General features: G+C 35.5%; 1 protein-coding gene across 4 annotated transcripts; it reads left to right on the plus strand.

Annotated features, from left to right (window-relative positions):
• The first annotated feature begins 33 nt into the window (after positions 1-33).
• On the plus strand, positions 34-21,334 carry LOC110456725 (protein DENND6A-like). Of its 4 annotated transcripts, XM_021507635.1 has the most exons (21): positions 34-208; positions 1,658-1,696; positions 1,963-2,005; positions 3,272-3,381; positions 6,794-6,874; positions 7,160-7,265; positions 7,882-7,961; positions 8,232-8,243; positions 10,025-10,087; positions 13,659-13,714; positions 14,127-14,187; positions 14,889-14,950; positions 15,341-15,436; positions 15,759-15,850; positions 16,695-16,760; positions 16,945-17,009; positions 18,080-18,169; positions 18,426-18,479; positions 19,003-19,215; positions 19,874-19,948; positions 20,646-21,334. In XM_021507635.1, exons 1-21 carry the CDS (start codon positions 53-55, stop codon positions 20,763-20,765), a joined length of 1,740 nt encoding a protein of 579 aa, XP_021363310.1. In that variant the 5' UTR covers positions 34-52; the 3' UTR covers positions 20,766-21,334. The 4 variants fall into 4 exon arrangements, with proteins under 4 accessions (XP_021363310.1, XP_021363312.1, XP_021363311.1 ...); XM_021507637.1 differs by lacking the exon at positions 10,025-10,087; XM_021507636.1 differs by lacking the exon at positions 8,232-8,243.

The following is a 21,334-nucleotide window of genomic DNA, read 5'->3' on the forward strand; positions in this document are numbered from 1 at the left end:
ATTTTAAATCATATTTTTAACTAATTTGTTGAAAGGTCAAGGCCGGTTTAAAATGGCTGCAATGGAGCAGGGGGTGTCGGAGGGGATGATGAAGGCACTTGGTGATGTCCCTCTGTCGCCCACCCTGTTACCGTGGGACCGATTTTCCAACTGGCTTCATTGTGCGTGTGTTGTCACGTTTGACTTGGAACTAGGGCAGGCGATGGAAGTAAGTATTCGAAAAAGAAACTGATGTCAATCTTCGAAAAAAGATAAAATAATAAAACATTGATGATCCACTGTCACGACTGACAGAGTGGAATCCCATGACATATGTTAAGAAAGACATACATGAACTCCAAATATCAAACAATTCTTCAATCTAGACGTGCGAACGTATCCTTTATTGAAATATTAAGATGAAGTTATATTTGTTTCAATATATTGAACCACTACTGTTTTTCTTTTGTTTACCTGTTTTAATATTGAAAAGATACGCCCTTGTCTCTTTCATTTTAAACGCATTCATTCAGTTTGTGGTTCTTGTTATCACCTCAATATTATTATATCATAAAGGTTCACTTTCAAAAGCAGCACTTCCTAAACATAAATGTTAACGATTTCCACCCAACTACATGTATATTTGGTTGTAATTTGTCCATATGTAGTTAGTCAGAACATCCTCCATAGGGTCTCTTTGAAACTAGCCATTGCAAATCTTTGCTTCACTTATGATAAAAGTTATTTCTAAAACAGGCAAGTTTGTTGACAAGTATTAAGTTTCGATTCTATCTGTCCAAGACACTGCAAAATTTTGTGAGGCGAAAGGTTTTCCAAATAAGTACCTGTGTTGCGGAACTGGACTGGGTTGGTTGTCACCATCCAGGTACTGTCTAGAGTTCAGATCAGAGGGTCCCATGTTTGAATCCTGGTCTGGTAAGCTTAAAAACCCATGCTTCAAGCACTGGGTTGGTGAGCTCGCCAATTTTATAATGCTTGGGAATGGGATACCCAATTCTTGGTTGTTAATAGTTTTGTTTTTTGGGGCAAAGACTTAGAAAAAGGTTGATTGTTGTGGGTTTAACGTCCTATCATCATGTATACATGTAAGTTAATTTAAGGACGTCTTCGTTAAAAGCAGGGAGGTGTAGCAAACTGTACTGGGTTGAATGTCTGCGACCGGGTAATTCAAATTTAAGAGCTAGCGTCCTTCTAGAGTTCGGAGGATCTGGGATTCAGATCCCAGTCAGGCCGTTAAATTTCTCTTTCTCCTGTTACACCTGTACATTTTTGTTTTAGTTGGTTTTAATTCCTACAAAACTCTCTAGATCTTGAGTAAATATATTTATCCAAAACCATTTAAGGAGATAGTATATGCAAATCATTAACTATACATAGAACAACTTAGACTTTCGAATGGTATTTCGACAAAACAAAGATTTTGAAAATATGAGTACATTTTCAACTTGGATGTTGTACAGTTGTACACAATGCATTTTTTCCCAGATCTATAAATTCCCCTGGCCCCATTCCTAAACGAGTCAGTGTCTCAAGGTCTAATTTTCTGTCAGTACATTTGTGTATATGTTGATATATATACCGAAATGTTCAAAATTTCATAATTTCAAATATATATGACAACATTATGTTAAATGCATTTTCATTTGATTAATTGCAGTTAATCTACCCGGGCCATGTCAAACTCACAGATACAGAGGTAGGTTTGAAAATACGATGGACTCGACAAGCTAAAGCCAAAATTAAGACAATGATTGGCTTAGTTTGCTGTTATATCATGTCCTTGCAATTGCCTATCACCTGCAGAATGCTTTTATTTTGATGTTTTCAGAGACAGAATTAGTTAAATTCATTTTATAAAATATAATTAATACTGTTGTAGGAAATAATTGACAAAATGCTCTATGTATGTAGTTACTTGTATAAAGAACAATATACAGACCTTCTTTTGTACTTATTTTGCAGAAAGCCAATATCTGTTACCTGTCTTTTCCGGATTCAAATTCAGGTCAGTGACAAAACGCATATATGTTATATGTTTAATGTAACTTTATAGGCTTGCTACAGACACGACCTGTTTACATCTACGATTTTAGCTTAGTTTCTACGATTATTGAAGTTAAATTACGTTCTACACTTTGGAGAGTAGTTTCTACGCATTCTAATGGTTAATGAAGGTTCCCGATGCGTTCAAAATATTTGGAAACAGTGACAGCCATTTTGATACGAGTAGATGATGCTTAAACGAAAATGCCAACAAGATGTTCCGCCAAGTAATAAAAAGGTGGCGATCCAGCGGTACCGATTATCCTACATGGAAAATCAGAAATGACTGCAGCCCTCCAGGAAGGGCGACACATTCGTGCATTGCACTGTCTGCGGATCAGACTTCTCCTGCAGACATGGTGGTAGTATGGCGCACCCCGCCTCGCCGCTACGCAGCTCACAGCCTGGCGCAGCTAGCATGTGGACACTACACTTTGTTATGTCAAACTACGCTTTAATTCCTCTTTGACAAATAATAGTGTAACAGGTCTGCAGACAGCATATCATATAAGATACACTGTATGAAGAACACTGAAACATTTTCGGACATTGTATAAATTAATCTTGATCATTAAGAAATACATTCTATGCTGATACTAATGGGACATTGTATAAATTAATCTTGATCATTAAGAAATACATTTTATGCTGATACTAATGGGATATTGTATAAATTAATCCTGATCATTGAGAAATACATTTTATGCTGATACTAATGGGACATTGTATAAATTAATCTTGATCATTAAGAAATACATTTTATGTTGATACTAATGGTAGTCGGATTGAGTTAAGTTATGTATGATTCGTAAAGAACTTGGTGCTGAAACCTTATTAATAAATCTTCGAAAAAATATTTAATTTAATTAAGGTTTCTACAGTAGCTTATATCAGTATTACAAAATCAGTATTAGTTTGTAGAAGTCATATGAAAATTCCTTATTTTTAGTTGCCTGTCAAACAATGGAATGCTTTGGTTTCCATGAAACTTTCTATACAATGTATTACATTTAATTAAAGTATTAATTTTCAGCTCAAGTTTGAATTCGATCTAAATCTGAAAATCAACATGACCATCAGTGGCCATATTGGATGTTGGGGCAGGCAACTTCTGTGGAGTTCTTGCCTTATTCATAATATATGGTATTAGTTAAAAGTACAGACTATACATCAACTTTAACAAATTTGAAGTTACCTTATAATACCTACTACAATCTGTTTGTTTCAGGCTGTATGGGAGATACTCAATTCCACTTCCGTATCCGACAGAGTCCCGGACGTAAGACAACATCTAAATGTCAACACCAGTTCAACAAGGACTATCCTGTCTCAATCCAGGTCAGAGGAACTCTTTATTTAATACGTTTAAATTTTGATACTGATTTGTGTTTTCAAAACAGTTATGGAGAATATCCATAAAATACTCTGAGGTCGTATTGCCCCTTGTTATTTTTAAATAAATCATTGTGAAAATGTCAGTTTTTCCAATATTATCTCCATGTTTATGAAGTGCACCATTGAGTAATGATTGTTGATCAAGTACTGGTACCAATTTACGTACAAAAGCAGGACCATTTTTGTTGTGGCATGATTTGTAGAAATTTTCAGAAATGAGTAATACAGCGGCAAAAGGTGCACTGAGTTAAGATATTGTAGACATTGTCGATATCTGTAATGCTATTTGTAGACATTGTCACCATCTGTAATGCTATTTTTAGACATTGTCACCATCTGTGATGCTCTTTGTAGACAGTGTCTCCATCTGTAATGCTATTTTTAGACATTGTCTCCATCTGTAATGCTATTAGTAGACATTGGCACCATCTGTAATGCTATTTTTAGACATTGTCACCATCTGTGATGCTCTTTGTAGACAGTGTCTCCATCTGTAATGCTATTTTTAGACATTGTCTCTATCTGTAATGCTATTTTAAGACATTGCCGCCATCTGTAATGCTATTTTTAGACGTTGTCGCCATCTGTAATGCTATTTGTAGACATTGTCGATATCTGTAATGCTATTTGTAGACATTGTCACCATCTGTAATGCTATTTGTCCACATTGTCGCCATCTGTAATGCTATTTGTAGACATTGTCACCAGCTGTAATGCTATTTGTAGACATTGTCACCATCTGTAATGCTCTTTGTAGACATTGTCTCCATCTGTAATGCTATTTTTAGACGTTGTCTCCATCTGTAATGCTATTTTTAGACATTGTCACCATCTGTGATGCTCTTTGTAGACAGTGTCTCCATCTGTAATGCTATTTTTAGACATTGTCTCTATCTGTAATGCTATTTCAGGACATTGCCGCCATCTGTAATGCTATTTTTAGACGTTGTCGCCATCTGTAATGCTATTTGTAGACATTGTCCCCATCTGTAATGCTATTTTTAGACATTGTCTCCATCTGTAATGCTATTTTTAGACATTGTCTCCATCTGTAATGCTATTAGTAGACATTGGCACCATCTGTAATGCTATTTTTAGACATTGTCACCATCTGTAATGCTATTTTTAGACATTGTCTCTATCTGTAATGCTATTTCAAGACATTGCCGCCATCTGTAATGCTATTTTTAGACATTGTCGCCATCTGTAATGCTATTTTTAGACATTGTCTCCATCTGTAATGCTATTTTTAGACATTGTCTCGATCTGTAATGCTATTTTTAGACATTGTCACCATATTTAATGTTATTTTTGAACATTGTCACTATCTGTAATGCTATTTTTAAACATTGTCGCCATCTGTAATGCTATTTTTAGACATTGTCTCGATCTGTAATGCTATTTTTAGACATTGTCACCATCTGTAATGCTCTTTGTAGACATTGTCTCCATCTGTAATGCTATTTTAGACATTGTCACCATCTGTAATGCTATTTTTAGACATTGTCACCATATGTAATGTTATTTTTGAACATTGTCACTATCTGTAATGCTATTTTTAAACATTGTCGCCATCTGTAATGCTATTTTTAGGCATTGATGCCATCTGTAATGCTATTTGTAGACATTGTCGCCATCTGTAATGCTATTTGTACACATTGTCGCCATCTGTAATGCTATTTGTAGACATTGTCACCATCTGTAATGCTATTTGCAGGCATTGTCGCCATCTGTAATGCTATTTGTAGACATTGTCGCCATCTGTAATGCTATTTGCAGGCATTGTCGCCATCTGTAATGCTATTTGTAGACATTGTAGCCATCTGTAATGCTATTTGTAGACATTGTCACAATCTGTAATGCTATTTGCAGGCATTGTCGCCATCTGTAATGCTATTTGTAGCCATAGTCGCCCTCTGTAATGCTATTTGTAGACATTGTCGCCATCTGTCATGCTATTTTTAGACATTGTCACCATCTGTAATGCTATTTGTAGACATTGTCGCCATCTGTCATGCTATTTTTAGACATTGTCACCATCTGTAATGCTATTTGTACACATTGTCACCATCTGTAATGCCATTTGCAGGCATTGTCGCCATCTGTAATGCTATTTGTAGCCATAGTCGCCCTCTGTAATGCTATTTGTAGACATTGTCGCCATCTGTCATGCTATTTTTAGACATTGTCACCATCTGTAATGCTATTTGTACACATTGCCGCCATCTGTAATGCTATTTGTAGACATTGTCTCCATCTGTAACTCCATCTGTAATGCTATTTTTAGACATTGTCACCATTTGTAATGCTATTTGTAGACATTGTCACCATCTGTAACGCTATTTTTAGACATTGTCGCCATCTGTAATGCTATTTTTAGACATTGTCACCATCTGTAATGCTATTTTTAGACATTGTCACCATCTGTAATGCTATTTGTACACATTGTCACCATCTGTAATGCCATTTGCAGGCATTGTCGCCATCTGTAATGCTATTTGTAGCCATAGTCGCCCTCTGTAATGCTATTTGTAGACATTGTCGCCATCTGTCATGCTATTTTTAGACATTGTCACCATCTGTAATGCTATTTGTACACATTGTCACCATCTGTAATGCTATTCGTAGACATTGTCACCATCTGTAATGCTATTTGTACACATTGTCACCATCTGTAATGCCATTTGCAGGCATTGTCGCCATCTGTAATGCTATTTGTAGCCATAGTCGCCCTCTGTAATGCTATTTGTAGACATTGTCGCCATCTGTGATGCTATTTGTAGACATTGTCGCCATCTGTAATCCTATTTGTAGACATTGTCACCATCTGTAATGCTATTTGTACACATTGTCACCATCTGTAATGCCATTTGCAGGCATTGTCGCCATCTGTAATGCTATTTGTAGCCATAGTCGCCCTCTGTAATGCTATTTGTAGACATTGTCGCCATCTGTCATGCTATTTTTAGACATTGTCACCATCTGTAATGCTATTTGTACACATTGTCACCATCTGTAATGCTATTCGTAGACATTGTCACCATCTGTAATGCTATTTGTACACATTGTCACCATCTGTAATGCTATTCGTAGACATTGTCACCATCTGTAATGCTATTTGTACGCATTGTCGCCATCTGTAATGCTATTTGTAGACATTGTAGCCATCTGTAATGCTATTTGTAGACATTGTCACAATCTGTAATGCTATTTGCAGGCATTGTCGCCATCTGTAATGCTCTTTGTAGACATTGTCACCATCTGTAATGCTATTTTGAGACATTGTCACCATCTGTAATGCTATTTGTAGACATTGTCACCATCTGTAATGCTATTTTTTGTTTTATTACTCAAGAGTGATGGTGCCTATTACTATGGATTTGTGTTCTTTCGACAAACCAAGGACAGGTCCATCCGTAGAGGGTACTTTCAGAAGGTAATCTTTACGAGCACAATTACACATTAGACCACTCATTTTCCTGCTGCCTTCTGATGCTTTCATGTTTACTGAATTAACTAATTGATTTGTAAAGTATGTCATGCCTTATTTTATTAAGTTTTAAATACGAAAAATTTCATATCAAATCCCCGAGTCAAAGATCAAGGTCACAGTTATAAATAAATAAAAGTGTCTTCTTGTGCTTGGAATGATGGCATCCTTGTTTGACAGATAATGTTTAGTTTTAATAGATTTAAAAAAAAAAATCTGTTTTCCTTTCAGTCATTGGTTTTAATATCCAAGCTGCCATTTGTAGCACTGTTCCAGCAACTTGTCAGTATCATAGCACCAGAATACTTTGAAAATGGTGAACCAAGTCTCGAAGCAGGTGGGTTTTATTATCTTTCCATATCCATACTACTACATGATTACTGTAAAAAATATATCTCAGGTTCCCAAACAAACAAACATTCATTTCCATGATATAAAGGCCTGGGAGGACTGTTTTAAGTTTCTGTATAATTGCATTCAGAACCTTGGCTGCAGGATTAACAAAGTCAATATAAATAAGAGTTTCGTCACAGTTTAATGTGTAAAGACATTTGTAAATCTTAGTGCATGTGCTTAGAATCTTCATTTTCTTACTGAGGATGCTAAGGACCTTACATTTTATCAGATACCTGGATTGGAGTAGATAACAACTTACATTGAACAACTGGCAGATAGATCTAGCCTCATAACCATCATTCAGAATCTTAGACATCGGTTTCTATTTAAAGCAATCAAGATAATCTTCCTCATGGATATACGTTCTAATTTCATGAAATAAAAAAAATAAACATATATATGAAGGTACCTATATATTTCATTATAGCTTTGGGAAAAGTCCAAATTGATAGTTCATGATCTGGAACCTGGAAATTTTGTTCTGCAAGGTGAAATGAGATATTTGCCAAAATAATTTCTGTGTATTATTTATGTTTGGTGACCTTTGACCCCTACAGCATGTCATGATATGGACCAGTGGCCTGATCCGGTACCTGGTGAAACGGTCAATCTGCCCATATTTGGTAGTGTTCTACAGGTAAGTGATGAAGATGTCCCTATATAATTTCCTTCCTACATTACACAGCATATATCCTATATAATTGTTACTCATATATTACAAAATTTGTCTTGTGTTGGCTTGCTTTGCTTTTTCCTATCAACAATATGTGTGCACATAGGACCATTTACAAAACAATTTGATCGAATACACCTATAGATATTAACAAAATATCATGTTGGTGAAGGTGAAGGCTATAAATGATGTACTAAATTCATATTTCTTTTATTTCCTGGTTTTGCTTTTCAGATATCCATAGAGGTAATATTGTTACTCATGTCTGTCAAATCTTCTCGACCTTTTTTAAACTTATACCATCACTTGTTTAAAAGTCTTTTACTAAGAACTGATTTTATCATCAGTAATGGTTGAATTAGTAGAGACATCATTGGGATCACCAAGTTGAAGGTCACCAGGCCAATTCACCTAGCAACCAACATACCGGTACATTAAGTTACGCAGCCTAGATTTTATAGTGTTGATGCAGTTTGGCTGTTTCTAGGTCATTGCTGTTGCGTGATAAAAAAGGGTCTTCGAAAAATCACAGAATCAGCATTATCACCAGACAAAAGCATACTTTATGATACAAAATAATTATAATGATACAGTAGACTGCATTAAATGTCTGGTTCAGTTATGGTAGCATGTATGAATATTTTATTTGGCTCTATAGGGGCACCTTTTTTCTTTTCTTTTTCATGTTTTCAGATTGAACTTTGTTGTTTCAATATTTTATTAAGTAGGTTTTCCTTTAAGTTTATTGGATCCAAAGAAAGAATACCTCTGTATGTTTTTATTTAGCAGTCCGATATTCTTGGTGATTCCGATATGTCATATATAACTCTCACACAGATGTTATTATCCCCGTTTCGGTAATTTGGGTTTGTCTGTCTGTCTGTCATGCTTCGTTTCCGTGCAATAACAGCAACAAATGTTAAACGATTTTCTTCAAACTTGGTACGAGGGTTAAATGCTTTAAGGGAGGGACCAAGTTCGATGACCACTCTCAGCAGACTTTATTTGGCGGAGTTATGGCCCCTTGAATAACGAAAATTCAAGCTATACATTATGTCTCACGATACTCACATATTTAAACCTAACCTCAATAATGTTTATCTACAATATGTCCTGCAAGCAGGGGATATAACTTCCACGAATTTGCTTGTTATAATCAGTATAGATCAAATCCATAGCAATGTTAATTACGTTGAATCGGCAGAAATTTGTGTGTTATAAAAATCATAACACATAGCTTAACTAAATACAGATAATCTTATTCTGAGTCTACTACAGACACTAATGTGTAAAGAAATTCTAACAACAAGCTTAATTTCAATACTGACAAATCTGCTCCAAAATCTCTTAACACAGAGCTTTATTTTAATAGTCAAATTTGCTTCAGAGTCTTTGGAAATTACATGTACCTGTAACCGAAATTCTCATACAAAATGACTACCTGAAAAATTCTGATTCTCCAGTAGTTTTTGTAAATATTATATGGGCCAGCAAGGGAGTTAATTTGTTTATATAGAATACCAAAGTCCAAAAGGATTCCTGTCTCATAATTTAGAGAAAAAATAAAGAGAGAAAAAATTACAGAATTCATGATAAAAACGAACAAATTTGCCTTTGAAATTTCTAGTATCATGTAGAGGGGAAACAAGGAATTCATTTTAATTTATGCTATATGCAGTCAGAGGTAGGACATTCCAAATTATCCTAGAATATTCCTGTTTAGGTATTTTCTAGTATATGCTGAGTGGAGAAAAATATCATACTTTAAAAATAGATTCAGTTATAATTAAATAACCTGTTTCTCATAGTGAAAATCTCTTGATGAAATCCAATTCTAATATAGGTCATTCACTTTTCCCATGGATTGACTTCATTTTGTTTTTTCGATATTTATTATTTCATTTCAATATTCTCATTTTGCTGTTGTCTTGTATTGTTTGATTTTTGTTTAGTTTTTATGTTGTGTGTCATTTTAATCCCGTTTTGAATTTGTTTTCATTTACCTTTTTTCTTTCCATGGCTTGCAGTCTCGAGTTCCATCACGTTCAGATAAAGTATTAGGCCGAGGTCAAAACATACGTGTTGGGGCGGTGAGTGTGCCACTGTGATGTCTGATGGTGTTATGTCGGGGTGGGCGTGTCACTTTATAAAGGGGTCATCACACGACCCTTTATCAGTAATTAGGGGCCAACACACGACCTTTTCGACACATAAATATTTCTGTCCGTGTTGCATCTTGTGAATCATGATTGATATTAATATCTGTAGGTTCAGCTGTGAGACTTAATGATGAAAAAATGTACTGTGAGCTTTCCAAAACAAGGGGGGGGGGAACAGTCTGATTTGTTTCCCTTCATTCATCTTTGTATTACATTCAGTTGTTACAGCTGTAAAAAAATCAGTAGCCATAATTGTACATGTCAGCCCAATTATCTTGGTTCACCATTATTCACATGAGAAATGAAACAAGCTATTTTGATTCAAAAACACACAAAAAAAGCTATTAAGATTTTAGCAGTTGTAAAAAAATGAAGGAAACTTCTGCATGTTGATTATATGGAAAACAGAAAAAAGGGACATAAGAAAATAGTATTATTCAGTTAACATATTTGCCAGATTATTAGCCACACCCATCTTGAGAGACAACTACCTGTCTGTAGGTACGACCTGTCTATAACTACTACTGATATGAATTCAAAAGGCAGGTTTGGCTATATCAAAACACTGTTTTGAATCTCATGCTGTTGATGATAGTTAACTTTGAAATTGCTTAGATTGGGGATTTATCTTAGATTATTTTAATAAATTCATTTTAATAAATTCTGAACACCTGCTTATATCAATCTTGCAAATTTATACATTGATGCATCAAAGAGTTTGCCTGTCTGCAGTTTTGATTGGAAGGTATTGTAATGATCAATAGCCATTAACATACATTCAATTAACAGTAAATATTCTCAGACTGCAGGCGTGTATGATAGAGTGATTTACATAACTTCAGTAATAGCCTTAGTGACGTATCCTTAAAGCCAGCAAATGAAAGTGGTTGTATAAACTACATTGAATTCCTCTCCTCAAGATAATATATTTTGATGTACATAAACTAAGCACAGATTGGCATAGTTTAAAATAGATTAATGGTGAAATGGCCAGCAGCATCTGTTACTATAGACTTGCTAATCACCCGGTATTGTTGAATACTTTCACCATACTTTGCATGACATTAATGGTAATTTATTTTGTGTACATGCGATTGAAAATGTATCACTTCTAAATTCTAATATCGTCAATCTAAAGTTTACACCACAAGAAGTCTGTCATACTCACTGCGGTCTTACTTTAACGTTTACCCTCTCTGAAGTTTTAATCGTCTAAGTTTCCTAAACAAAAATGTGTCACCCTAACAGCCATACCTGTGCCTTGCTTTGTGTTGTATATTGTCTTTATTATAAAATTATTATAATCTTCAACTTACATTGACTCGGACCAGTCTAATGAAGCATGTATTTCTCATTAGCTTTAATACCTTAGGCATCAAGTGGGTCCCATGTCCCTGACTGTGACATAAATACTTCTTTTTACGTCATAATTTTAACATCAAAGATTACAAACCAATTTCCTGAAAACAGTTGTTCCTGTTTTTGTCTCGCTGCCATGAAGTGGAAGCGAGACTTAGATGTTGCTTTTCCGGCGACAGCAGTGTCAACATAAAGTGTTTGCGTTTAAGTTAGTTTCTCTGAAAGTATAAGTGCTACACCAACCAAACTTGAACCATAGATGCATCTTAAGCTGTACATCTCAACCCATGCATCAAATGCTGGATGCAGCTTTCATTTTTATGGTCCACTGATTTTGTCAGCATCTCAATCAATATTAAGTTTTTGCATTTAAGTTAGTCTCTCTGTTATGTGCATTGATCATGATGGTCAAAGTGGGGCATAGGCGAGACATATCAATCTGACTGGCTTGTTGAATTATGTATAGCTATGTGTAAATAAATGCTACAAAGGTGAATGGAAACCACTAAGTAAACAGTTTTCATCTCATTGCCAGTGAAACAGTTCTGAACAGGAATACAGGTTTATACTATTCGTTTAACACAGGGATTGAAACAAATAATTTGTATCCTTAAAAACCTCTTAAATTGTGTCACTGGTTAAGTGGTCATGCATGCTGGGATTGTTTTCAGGAAATTAAATATTATTTTAATACACAATTGTTTCTAATAGGTCTTTTCAGTGCGTAAAAAAACCCCATTGTACTGCTTTGTACTGTGACCGACGAAAAAGTACAATCTTAATGGAAATGTAGATTTCAGGATTCATACTAGCATCACATGTTTTCTTATGATATATTAAATGGTTGAACAATCATATTTAAACAACAAAATATAATGGCCACATCGTCTTTCTGTCACAAAATTAACAAGTGGAAAAGGTGTTTGTAGGCGTAGTGCTAACAGGATGATGCATATTATTGAATTCCAAGTTGCATATATATATAGGTTGAGAGCAATGACTAAAATTATCATATGATTCATACCTTGAAATCTAGTGTTTGATCTTTATCTTAAATAACATCCATGAAGTTTAAATTAAAGTGTTTTTTTCTTTTCCTTATTTTGAACTACCCTGGTAATTTGTAAAAAAAAGATGCAAAAATATTTCATTTCAAATGAGTTATTTGTTTTGAAAGTAAATAATAAGTACGACATGCTGTATTGCAAATTAGTTTTTAATTATGTATTTATGTTTGACCCCCACCTGCATGATTTGTACTTTTTTCTCTTCACTACTTTATTAAATCATCTTTCAGTTCTCTTTCCTTGCAAGTCTGTTTTGTTCAGTTTTTCAGTATTCTTTATTCATACATTAATAAGAGTATGCATGAGTATGTTCGCTTATTCTGTAAAACTAGAAATTCCGACCTCCATTTATCTTCGCTCTATAATGAGAGGGTGATCTTAATAACGGAGGGAAAATGTTGTAAAGTTAGTAGTACCGGTAGATGTATACGGGTGAATGTAACATAAACTGAATTTGCTTATAAATACAAGAGGGCAGAAATTTGCATACAGAGTGAATTTTTTATTGTTTGATAATATCGTATGTCATTTGGCTCTTTTTCCCATTTTCCCATCACATTGTGTCTTTCATAATTACCCAATTTCATGGTTGAATTTCAAAACGATGACTTAATCGTCACGTACTAGTGTAAAAAATAACTGATTATATTTTTATTTCATACTCTTTTATATGTTTTCATGTTGTATCATGCTTTATTTTATGATTGGAACTATTAAATATTTGTATAGTTTTTACTTGAATAATTTTGATAAACATCTTTGAAACCAGTCAGTAGACCCTTTCACTTAAACAGCTGTGGTACTGTGACACTGATGGGTAAAATGTGCCTGTCAGCATGTTTGAAATCATAAGTGACGTGAATATCTTGCGGTGGCTTTTATGCCCCTCAAAATGGCAGTCCCATCATGACATGGCTAAAGTGAAGAGGTCTGTGTTCTGTAGGTACTTTTTTCTTAGAAAAAACAACTTGATTGACTAATGTCAACTGGACTCTGAGTCAACCTGATATGAAAGAACTACTGACAGGGTACAGTGGAAAAATTGAAAATGCCTAAGTTATCATTGTTTTTTCCAGCCCACAGTGCCAGCCCATTCCATTCTGCCCTCCCTTTATGAAGTGGACATCTACAGGTAAACTTCTCTAGTTCTACACCACCTTAATTGTGTGGAAAGGATGTAAGATACCTGAAAACATTTGTAATCATGTGACAAAAACATTCAAAAAAAGGCCAAGGAGGGGAGTAGGCATATTCTTCTCATATGTCATCTTTATCAAAGGCAAAAAGGCAGAAAAGTACCAAGTACAAAAATGCTAATTTTGGATTTCCTGCTTGAAATAAAACCATACTTGTGTTCCTACATTGAAAGACATATAGTCTATATAGTAAATGTAAAAACTTGTTTTACACTTTCATTACTTTTACATTATTACCTTAGTATGTGACTAGTAAATGTTAAAAACCCAGCCCCCCCCCCCCCCCCCCAAAAAAAAATATGTTGTGCCCTACTAACTAATGATATGATGTGTTTATTTTTGTTGTAGTGCATTTCTACCCATTCTACCTCACATTCAGATGTTATGGGAATTAGTCCTGGCAGGGGAGGTAAGTCTGTTTACCCTAGGTTATACCGTAACATGTATTGCTCTGACTGTCATTGTCTGTCATCCAACAATATTTGCATTTAATCACATTTTCCAAACTAGTGAACAGGTTTCAAAAACAGATGGTAGATCATAAGGATATAAAGGTTACCAAATTAAGGGGCTTGTCTTCTGAGGGCTGAGGGATCGGGTCAAGAGGGACCAAATTGGCTTATTTTCTTTAAATGACATCTCTTCCACACCTACTGTTTAGGTAACATCCAAAAGTGTGTTGGTAGCATTCTCAGCCCATGAGGATCAACAGCTATGCATGCATGTGCAGATAGACTGAGGGGCGGGTCAAAAGGGGTCAATTTGGTTGATTAGCTTCAAACAACGTCTCCTCTCAAACTAAACAACATATTTCAACCAAATTTTTATGCTAGTATAAGCAGTACATGGGGATAACGTTCAACAAAAATAGATGCTGACCTTCCTAGGTCCTGAGGGCAGGTGAACAGGGATCAGTTTGGCTGGAATGAGCCACTGAGTTTGTGAATAAGAAAATGATGAACAATAAATAGCTGGTATAATTGAAATTCTAAATTGAAACAATTGTTTTGAAAAATTGATAAAAAATTATACACAGATAAATTCCACATAGATTTCAGTGTCAGACTTTATAGTAGTTTAACATTACTGGTATCTTGCTTATCTTTTTAGCCATTGGTTGTCATGGCACCCTCTCCATCAATAACATCATCAACAGTGCAGGCGCTGATCAGGTAATGAAACAAAGATATCAGAGATTTTACTCATTTATGCAGAAAGTGATACATATACATGATGTACATATAGATTCTTGGATTAAAATTTCCAGTCTCACAAGATTTCTGTTTTGAATTCGTTCTTAAAATAATATGCTTATGACCACATTGATCATGTTAGAAAAAGTCACAATAACCTTAGATATAAAATGTAGCAGAAAATACCAGATGCTAGCCTTCCAGGAAAAATAATTGGTTCTATTTCAAATGAATTTTCAGCTCTAGGTTATGATACATGTCAAAAAAAGAAGTGAGACTAGAAGAGAAACTTATTCGGTGTGTATATACAGGAAAATCAATTTTGACAATAATGGCATCCTCTGACATTTTGTTTGTGTTTTATTCAAGTCTAATTGGTCCATTGAAATTTTATGGTGACTACCGCCCATACTTCACAATCCATGACAGCGAGTTTAAGGAGTACACCACAAAAACACAGGCACCGTAAGTAGCAGACGTAACCATCGCTGTCTCATTGTGCTTAGGACAGTGAGAACATTTGGATACATATGTATTATCAGACCTAAATAGTTTACTTTTTATGTCAAATAAATATGTTCTTGGAATTTTAGCTGCGTAAAGTCATCTCAAGCAAATTTTGTATACTTATCAGATCTTCTACTGTATTTTGCTGTCAATTTGAACAAATTTTGAAATATATTTAAGAAATGCTTTGTGGATAGTGTTTTTGATCATCTCCTGAAAAGTGAAAGGAACAAAGTCTTATGATATCATGTGATAACTTCTTCTGCTTCCTTTGTGACAGACCTCCAGTCATTCTTGGTGTCACAAATCCATTTTTTGCCAAAACTCTCCAGCACTGGCCCAATATTATTCGGATCGGGGAGATGACTCACGGTGAGTTTCTGATCGGGAAATTCATTTAGAGATTTCTACTGTTTCATGTGCTATACACTTAGACATAAATCAAATTTGCAATTTCTTTCTCAGTTTACATATTTTATTTATTAATTTCATACACATATTTATTTTTATTAGTTGTAAATTCATTTTCAAATGAAAACCATATTCAACTGTGTTCTTCTGGGATGACTTAGTATGTGGACAGTGTTGTTGCGTTTTTCCAGAAACACTTGAATCTGTAAATTTTTATAGAAGTTTTTCTGTCAGTCATAGAAAAGAAATCTGGGTTTGTTAATATTGATATTTAGCGCAATAGATCAGTTTAAACAAAGTCCCCGTCCTTAAATGACCACAGCTGTTGATAGGACATCAAACAATACTAAACCAATTAAATAAAGTCCCCGTCCTTAAATGACCATAGCTGTTGATAAGACATCAAACAATACTAAACCAATTAAACAAAGTCCCCGTCCCTAAATGACCATAGCTGTTGATAGGACATCAAACAATACTAAACCAATTAAACAAAGTCCCCGTCCTTAAATCACCATAGCTGTTGATAGGACATCAAACAATACTAAACCAATTAAACAAAGTGACCATCCTTAAATGACCACAGCTGTTGATAAGACATCAAACAATACTAAACCAATTAAACAAAGTCCCAATCCTTAAATGACCATTGCTGTTGATAGGACATCAAACAATACTAAACCAATTAAACAAAGTGACCATCCTTAAATGACCATAGCTGTTGATAGGACATCAAACAATACTAAACCATTTAAACAAAGTCTGAATATGTTTGTATACATGACAAATACTTTTATCGTTTTAGGATCTTCCAAAATTTTCAACAAGTTAAAAAAGGCCAGTAGCCTAAAAACACTGGATTCTAAACCAGGTAAGAACCTCTAACACTTAATGACGATATGTGTATTTCTGAAATAGGTATTCATGTGTTATGTGAATTCACAATCAACTTGTGACATTAATTATTTTGTGATTCTTATGAAATAGTAGTGATTTGCAGTATAAAGCTATATATATAAAGTATATATGAATGATATATCACTTTGGTTTTGCAGGCGTGTACACGAGATACAAAGCTTTCCTCACCAAAGACAAAATCATCCTGAAGAGACTTATTAAGGTTGGTATCTGATAGCTGGTTTTACAGTCATATTTACTTTGTCTTCATCTTCATTTTCATCTTTTGAACTTTCTCTGTCAATACCGACGATTACGGAAGTTGGTCTTGTGCTGTAGTGCGTTAATTATTTTTATTTTTTTAATTTTTGTTATTTGCTATAGGATAAAAACAGGTTAAAAGCAGTGAGTGAGTGTTAGTTATGTTGTAGGTTTTGTATATGTTCGATTATGTTGTATATGGTGCATGTCCTGAATTCTGCTAGTGTTTATGATTGGATTATTGTTTTGGGTAGGAGGTTCCACTGTGTTATGGTGTATGGAAAGAATGAGTGTCTGTATGTGTCTTTGGATGTGTCTGTAACTACGGTCGTGTCCTTGACGTGTTCTGGTGTCGGCCGGGATGAGATTGTTAGTGTGTATTGCTACTTGTTGGTGTATTAGTTTGTAGAGAAGAATAATGCGTGTTCTTGTTCTGCAAGTTGTGTATCATATCTGTGACTGAGCTTGTGTTATGGTATGTGTGTAGGACGTATCGTGCTGCTCTTCGTTGCACTTTTTTCTAATTGATTTATGTCAATTGTCAGATCAACATATCTCTATATATCTGTGACTATCGCTATATATTATGTGTGTTTGGGATGAGGGGTGTTCTCAAATTGATGGTGGCGTGTGTGTATATATATAAATTATGTGTGTTTTTGGTATCAGGGGTGTTCTCAAATTGATGGTGGCGTGTGTTTATATATTATTTGTACTTTAATTATGTGTGTTTTTGGTATCAGGGGTGTTCTCAAATTGATGGTGGCGTGTGTGTGTTTGTGTATATATATATATATATTGTGTGTTTGGGGTGTTCTAAAATTGATGGTGGCGTGTGTGTATATATATATATTATGTGTGTTTGGGGATGAAAGTACAAAGAAAGTCCAGGCTTTGAGTATGTGGAGACATTGCATTGACAGTGTTGAGTGCAGAAAAGTCTGCTTTTTGTTTATTCAGATCTAGGAAGTTATCATTCTACATTGTTATGTTATAAAATTGTTGATAAATTTGTCATCATTACATTATCAGGGTATCCAGAGTAAGCGACCCCCGGAGGCCCAGAATGCAATATTACGACGTCACTTCCTCGAACTCACACACAGCTTCATGATACCTCTGGTGAATACATCTAACACAATCTGCATACACTCAACATTTAGACACAATGTAGGAAAGTTTTCTGAGGACAAAAATTTGACACTCAAACTTTGATAAGTATTACAGTGAAAGTGGTTCAACATTTATAAAATTCATAAATTGGAGCCCTATTGTTTTAAAAGTCTCGTATACAAATGAAAATACTTGAGGTAAATCAATTGTGACCTCCTTTTGATGTAGGACTAATAATAAATATAAATTTTAACATACTTTGCAGGAGAGATACATGGCCAGTTTGATGCCTCTTCAACGCAACATATCACCTCACAAAGTAAGTCAGCCCAAGTGACTAAGTTAGATGTGTTGGATCTTCAAGTTTGATGGGAAAAACAAGAAAGATTGTATAAGCTGTGAATGATTTATCTCTTTGTGTTCACATTACCCAAACTGTCCAAACTGGGCTTATGTCAGGTAAAACACAGGCTCATTTCCAGCAATAAGCCTGGGCCCACTTGTATAAAACATCTCAACTCTTGAGATTTCCTCAAGTCTAAGATTTCGCATAGACAATACATTGATTGAGATTTTCTTTAACTTTGAGATGTTTTATACAAGTGGGCCCTGCCCCCTACTATTGACATGTATCTTACGCACAGGGCCCCTAGGCTTATCACCTATAAAATATGTCCGATTTTGAAATCTGTCTTTTTAAATAAAATGTCATGGAACCTTGTTAAAGGTTGTGTTGAATCTCGAGTTTTTAACAAAATTTGAATAAACTTGATAAGGTTTGTTAAACAGAAAAGTTTTCGGAGAGGTAAAGTACAAGTAGTGTTTTCGGTAATATTACACAGGGACCTCCCAGACTGCGTCCATTTGATCCAGAGGAGTTCTTACGATCCCTCGAACACTCGGGTCCCCAGCTGACATCAGGGGTGAAAGGTGACTGGGAAGGGCTGTACCGTAAATTCTTCAAGAGCCAGAACTTTGAGGGCTGGTACTACCACCGCCAGTATGAGGTCAACCAGAAACTCCAGGTACTCCATATGGAGGCACTGTGTGACTCGGTGAGTAACTTAATATTATCATATAATACTCCACTGTGTGACTCAGTGAGTAACTCAATATTATATACCTTACTACTCCACATGGAGGCACCGTGTGACTCGATGAGTAACTCAATGTTATCATACAGTATTTGATTACGTCTGTCGCAGACTGAGGATCTCGATGATCATTGAGCCTATGAAAAGTCATTTGGAAGATAAAGTGTTCAGTTGACTCTTTATGAGTGGATATATATATAAGGTAGGGCTTTATAGATGATAAACAGTTTGTCACACAATGTCTACAGGGTTTGTCATGAGAACAATTTTCTCATAGTTCGCAGATCAATAAAATCTCAAGTCCACCTGCAGTGGCCTCTCGTTTTATCCACGTGCTCACGATGAGAAAACTGTTCTCACAACAAACCCCAGTTGATAATAAATGTTTCATTAACATACCAGTATTAAGTGCTGTAGCTCTCAAACATTAACAGAAAATGTCTGTTCCCATCTTGCGGCTGTAACAATGAAAAATGTATCCTCTGGTTCTCTGGCAACAATGTTTCTATAACTGCATCTTTAGCAGCTAATCTTGAAAACCATCTTCCTTTAAAATGTGTAAACCTGAGATGTAAATATCCTATTTTGACTGTGGATAATGGTGATGTGTTGTTTATAGGACCTGGTGGCCTGGATTCAGGACAAGGAGGAGGTGGAGATCGTCGACCTCATCCTCCGTATACGGGAGAAATTGGTCAGTATATCCAGCGTAATCATAATTTACTGTTACCAAAGGGAGACAATTGACTAAGTCTGTACTTAATTATAACGTAGTAATAATAATTAAAGTTTCAAGGTTTTTGTTAACCGCTTTTTCACAACCTAGTTCGTTGGTCGTCTCAAAGCAGTTCACAAATTATTATCTGTGGTTATAGGGCCTTTGCAACCAGCTAGTATCTTTATCAAGTCCCTGGGGAGCATACAGCTGGTGCTGCCATTTCGGTCGCTTACAGCTAGCATTCAACAATTCTAGCACTGCCCAGCCACATAATCATTTACAGCTGAGTAGACTGGAACAAGCGGAATGAAGTATCTTGCTCAAAGATACAACACAGTGCCGCGCTGTGACTCGAACCCGCAACCCTTTGGTCAAGAGCCCGGCGTCCTACCACTTGACTGAGCTTTCCCCCTTTTTTCACTCATTAATTAGTGCAAATTTATATTGAAGTGTAAAGGGTTTAAATTAATTTGGATGAGTACAGAGTTAATTGGTGAAGGGCAGATATTTGACAACGTAAAACACATTTATTGAGTATGCATCAAACAGTAAGTGTAAGAGGCACAAGATGATAACATATTGCTTTCAAGTTAAACATGAACCGTGCTTCTATTTAATACTTGTGTATATAAATGATCAAGCTCAATGTATTACATGTATATCCTTTTTTCAGGCATTCGCTGCAAGTAACCAGATAGCTGTGAGTGATGAGAGCTTGCAGAAACTTAACAAACACATGGACAATATCATCTCCTCGTTACCTGAAGATCTACAGACAGTTCTGAAGAGTTGACACCGGACTTCCGCATAGTTACCGTAGTGACAATCTCTACAGGATTGGCCTTGGCCATCTTGGAGCTACATCGAGGGGGATCAAGGTCTGAAGTACAGGTCAGACTTTGGTTTGTTCTCGTATATCAGCGGTGCTGATTACAGTCAACACAAGGGGCAGCTGTCGAAGTCTATCTGGCAGCTTAGGTCATAACGCCCACCATCTGAGGAGTAACGTTCAAGGTGATTACATCACCCAAGGTCGTGACACATATAGGTCAAGGTCACAGGCACCACAGGAAAATCCAAATGAGGCAACGTTTGCTTTGTGATTAAAGATCAAGGAAGTTGTCATGGCAGTCAAGTTCATGACCTTTTGACCTCTAACTCCTGGATGGGATGGCAAATCCCCATCAGTGATACAGTATTGTATACAGTGTCCGACTCGTTTCTAGTCCCGTCCTGTGTAATACTAGTGCATGGCTATGTGTCACCATGACAACCAGGTCATTCAGGAACATTATGTTCACAATTATGAAATAGAAATGTTTCTTATTTTTGAAAAATAATTTTGATTTTGTTTTTAAATAT

The sequence above is a fragment of the Mizuhopecten yessoensis genome, unplaced genomic scaffold, assembly GCF_002113885.1.
Source record: "Mizuhopecten yessoensis strain PY_sf001 unplaced genomic scaffold, ASM211388v2 scaffold8839.1, whole genome shotgun sequence".
In the NCBI taxonomy this organism is placed as follows: domain Eukaryota; kingdom Metazoa; phylum Mollusca; class Bivalvia; order Pectinida; family Pectinidae; genus Mizuhopecten; species Mizuhopecten yessoensis.

Coding starts and splice junctions, on each gene's coding strand:
- LOC110456725 (XM_021507635.1), top strand. CDS start 53: ATGGCTGCAATGGAGCAGGGGGTGTCGGAGGGGATGATGAAGGCACTT. Junction 209..1,657: donor AACTAGGGCAGGCGATGGAA/GTAAGTATTCGA, acceptor GATTAATTGCAG/TTAATCTACCCGGGCCATGT. Junction 10,088..13,658: donor AAAACATACGTGTTGGGGCG/GTGAGTGTGCCA, acceptor TGTTTTTTCCAG/CCCACAGTGCCAGCCCATTC.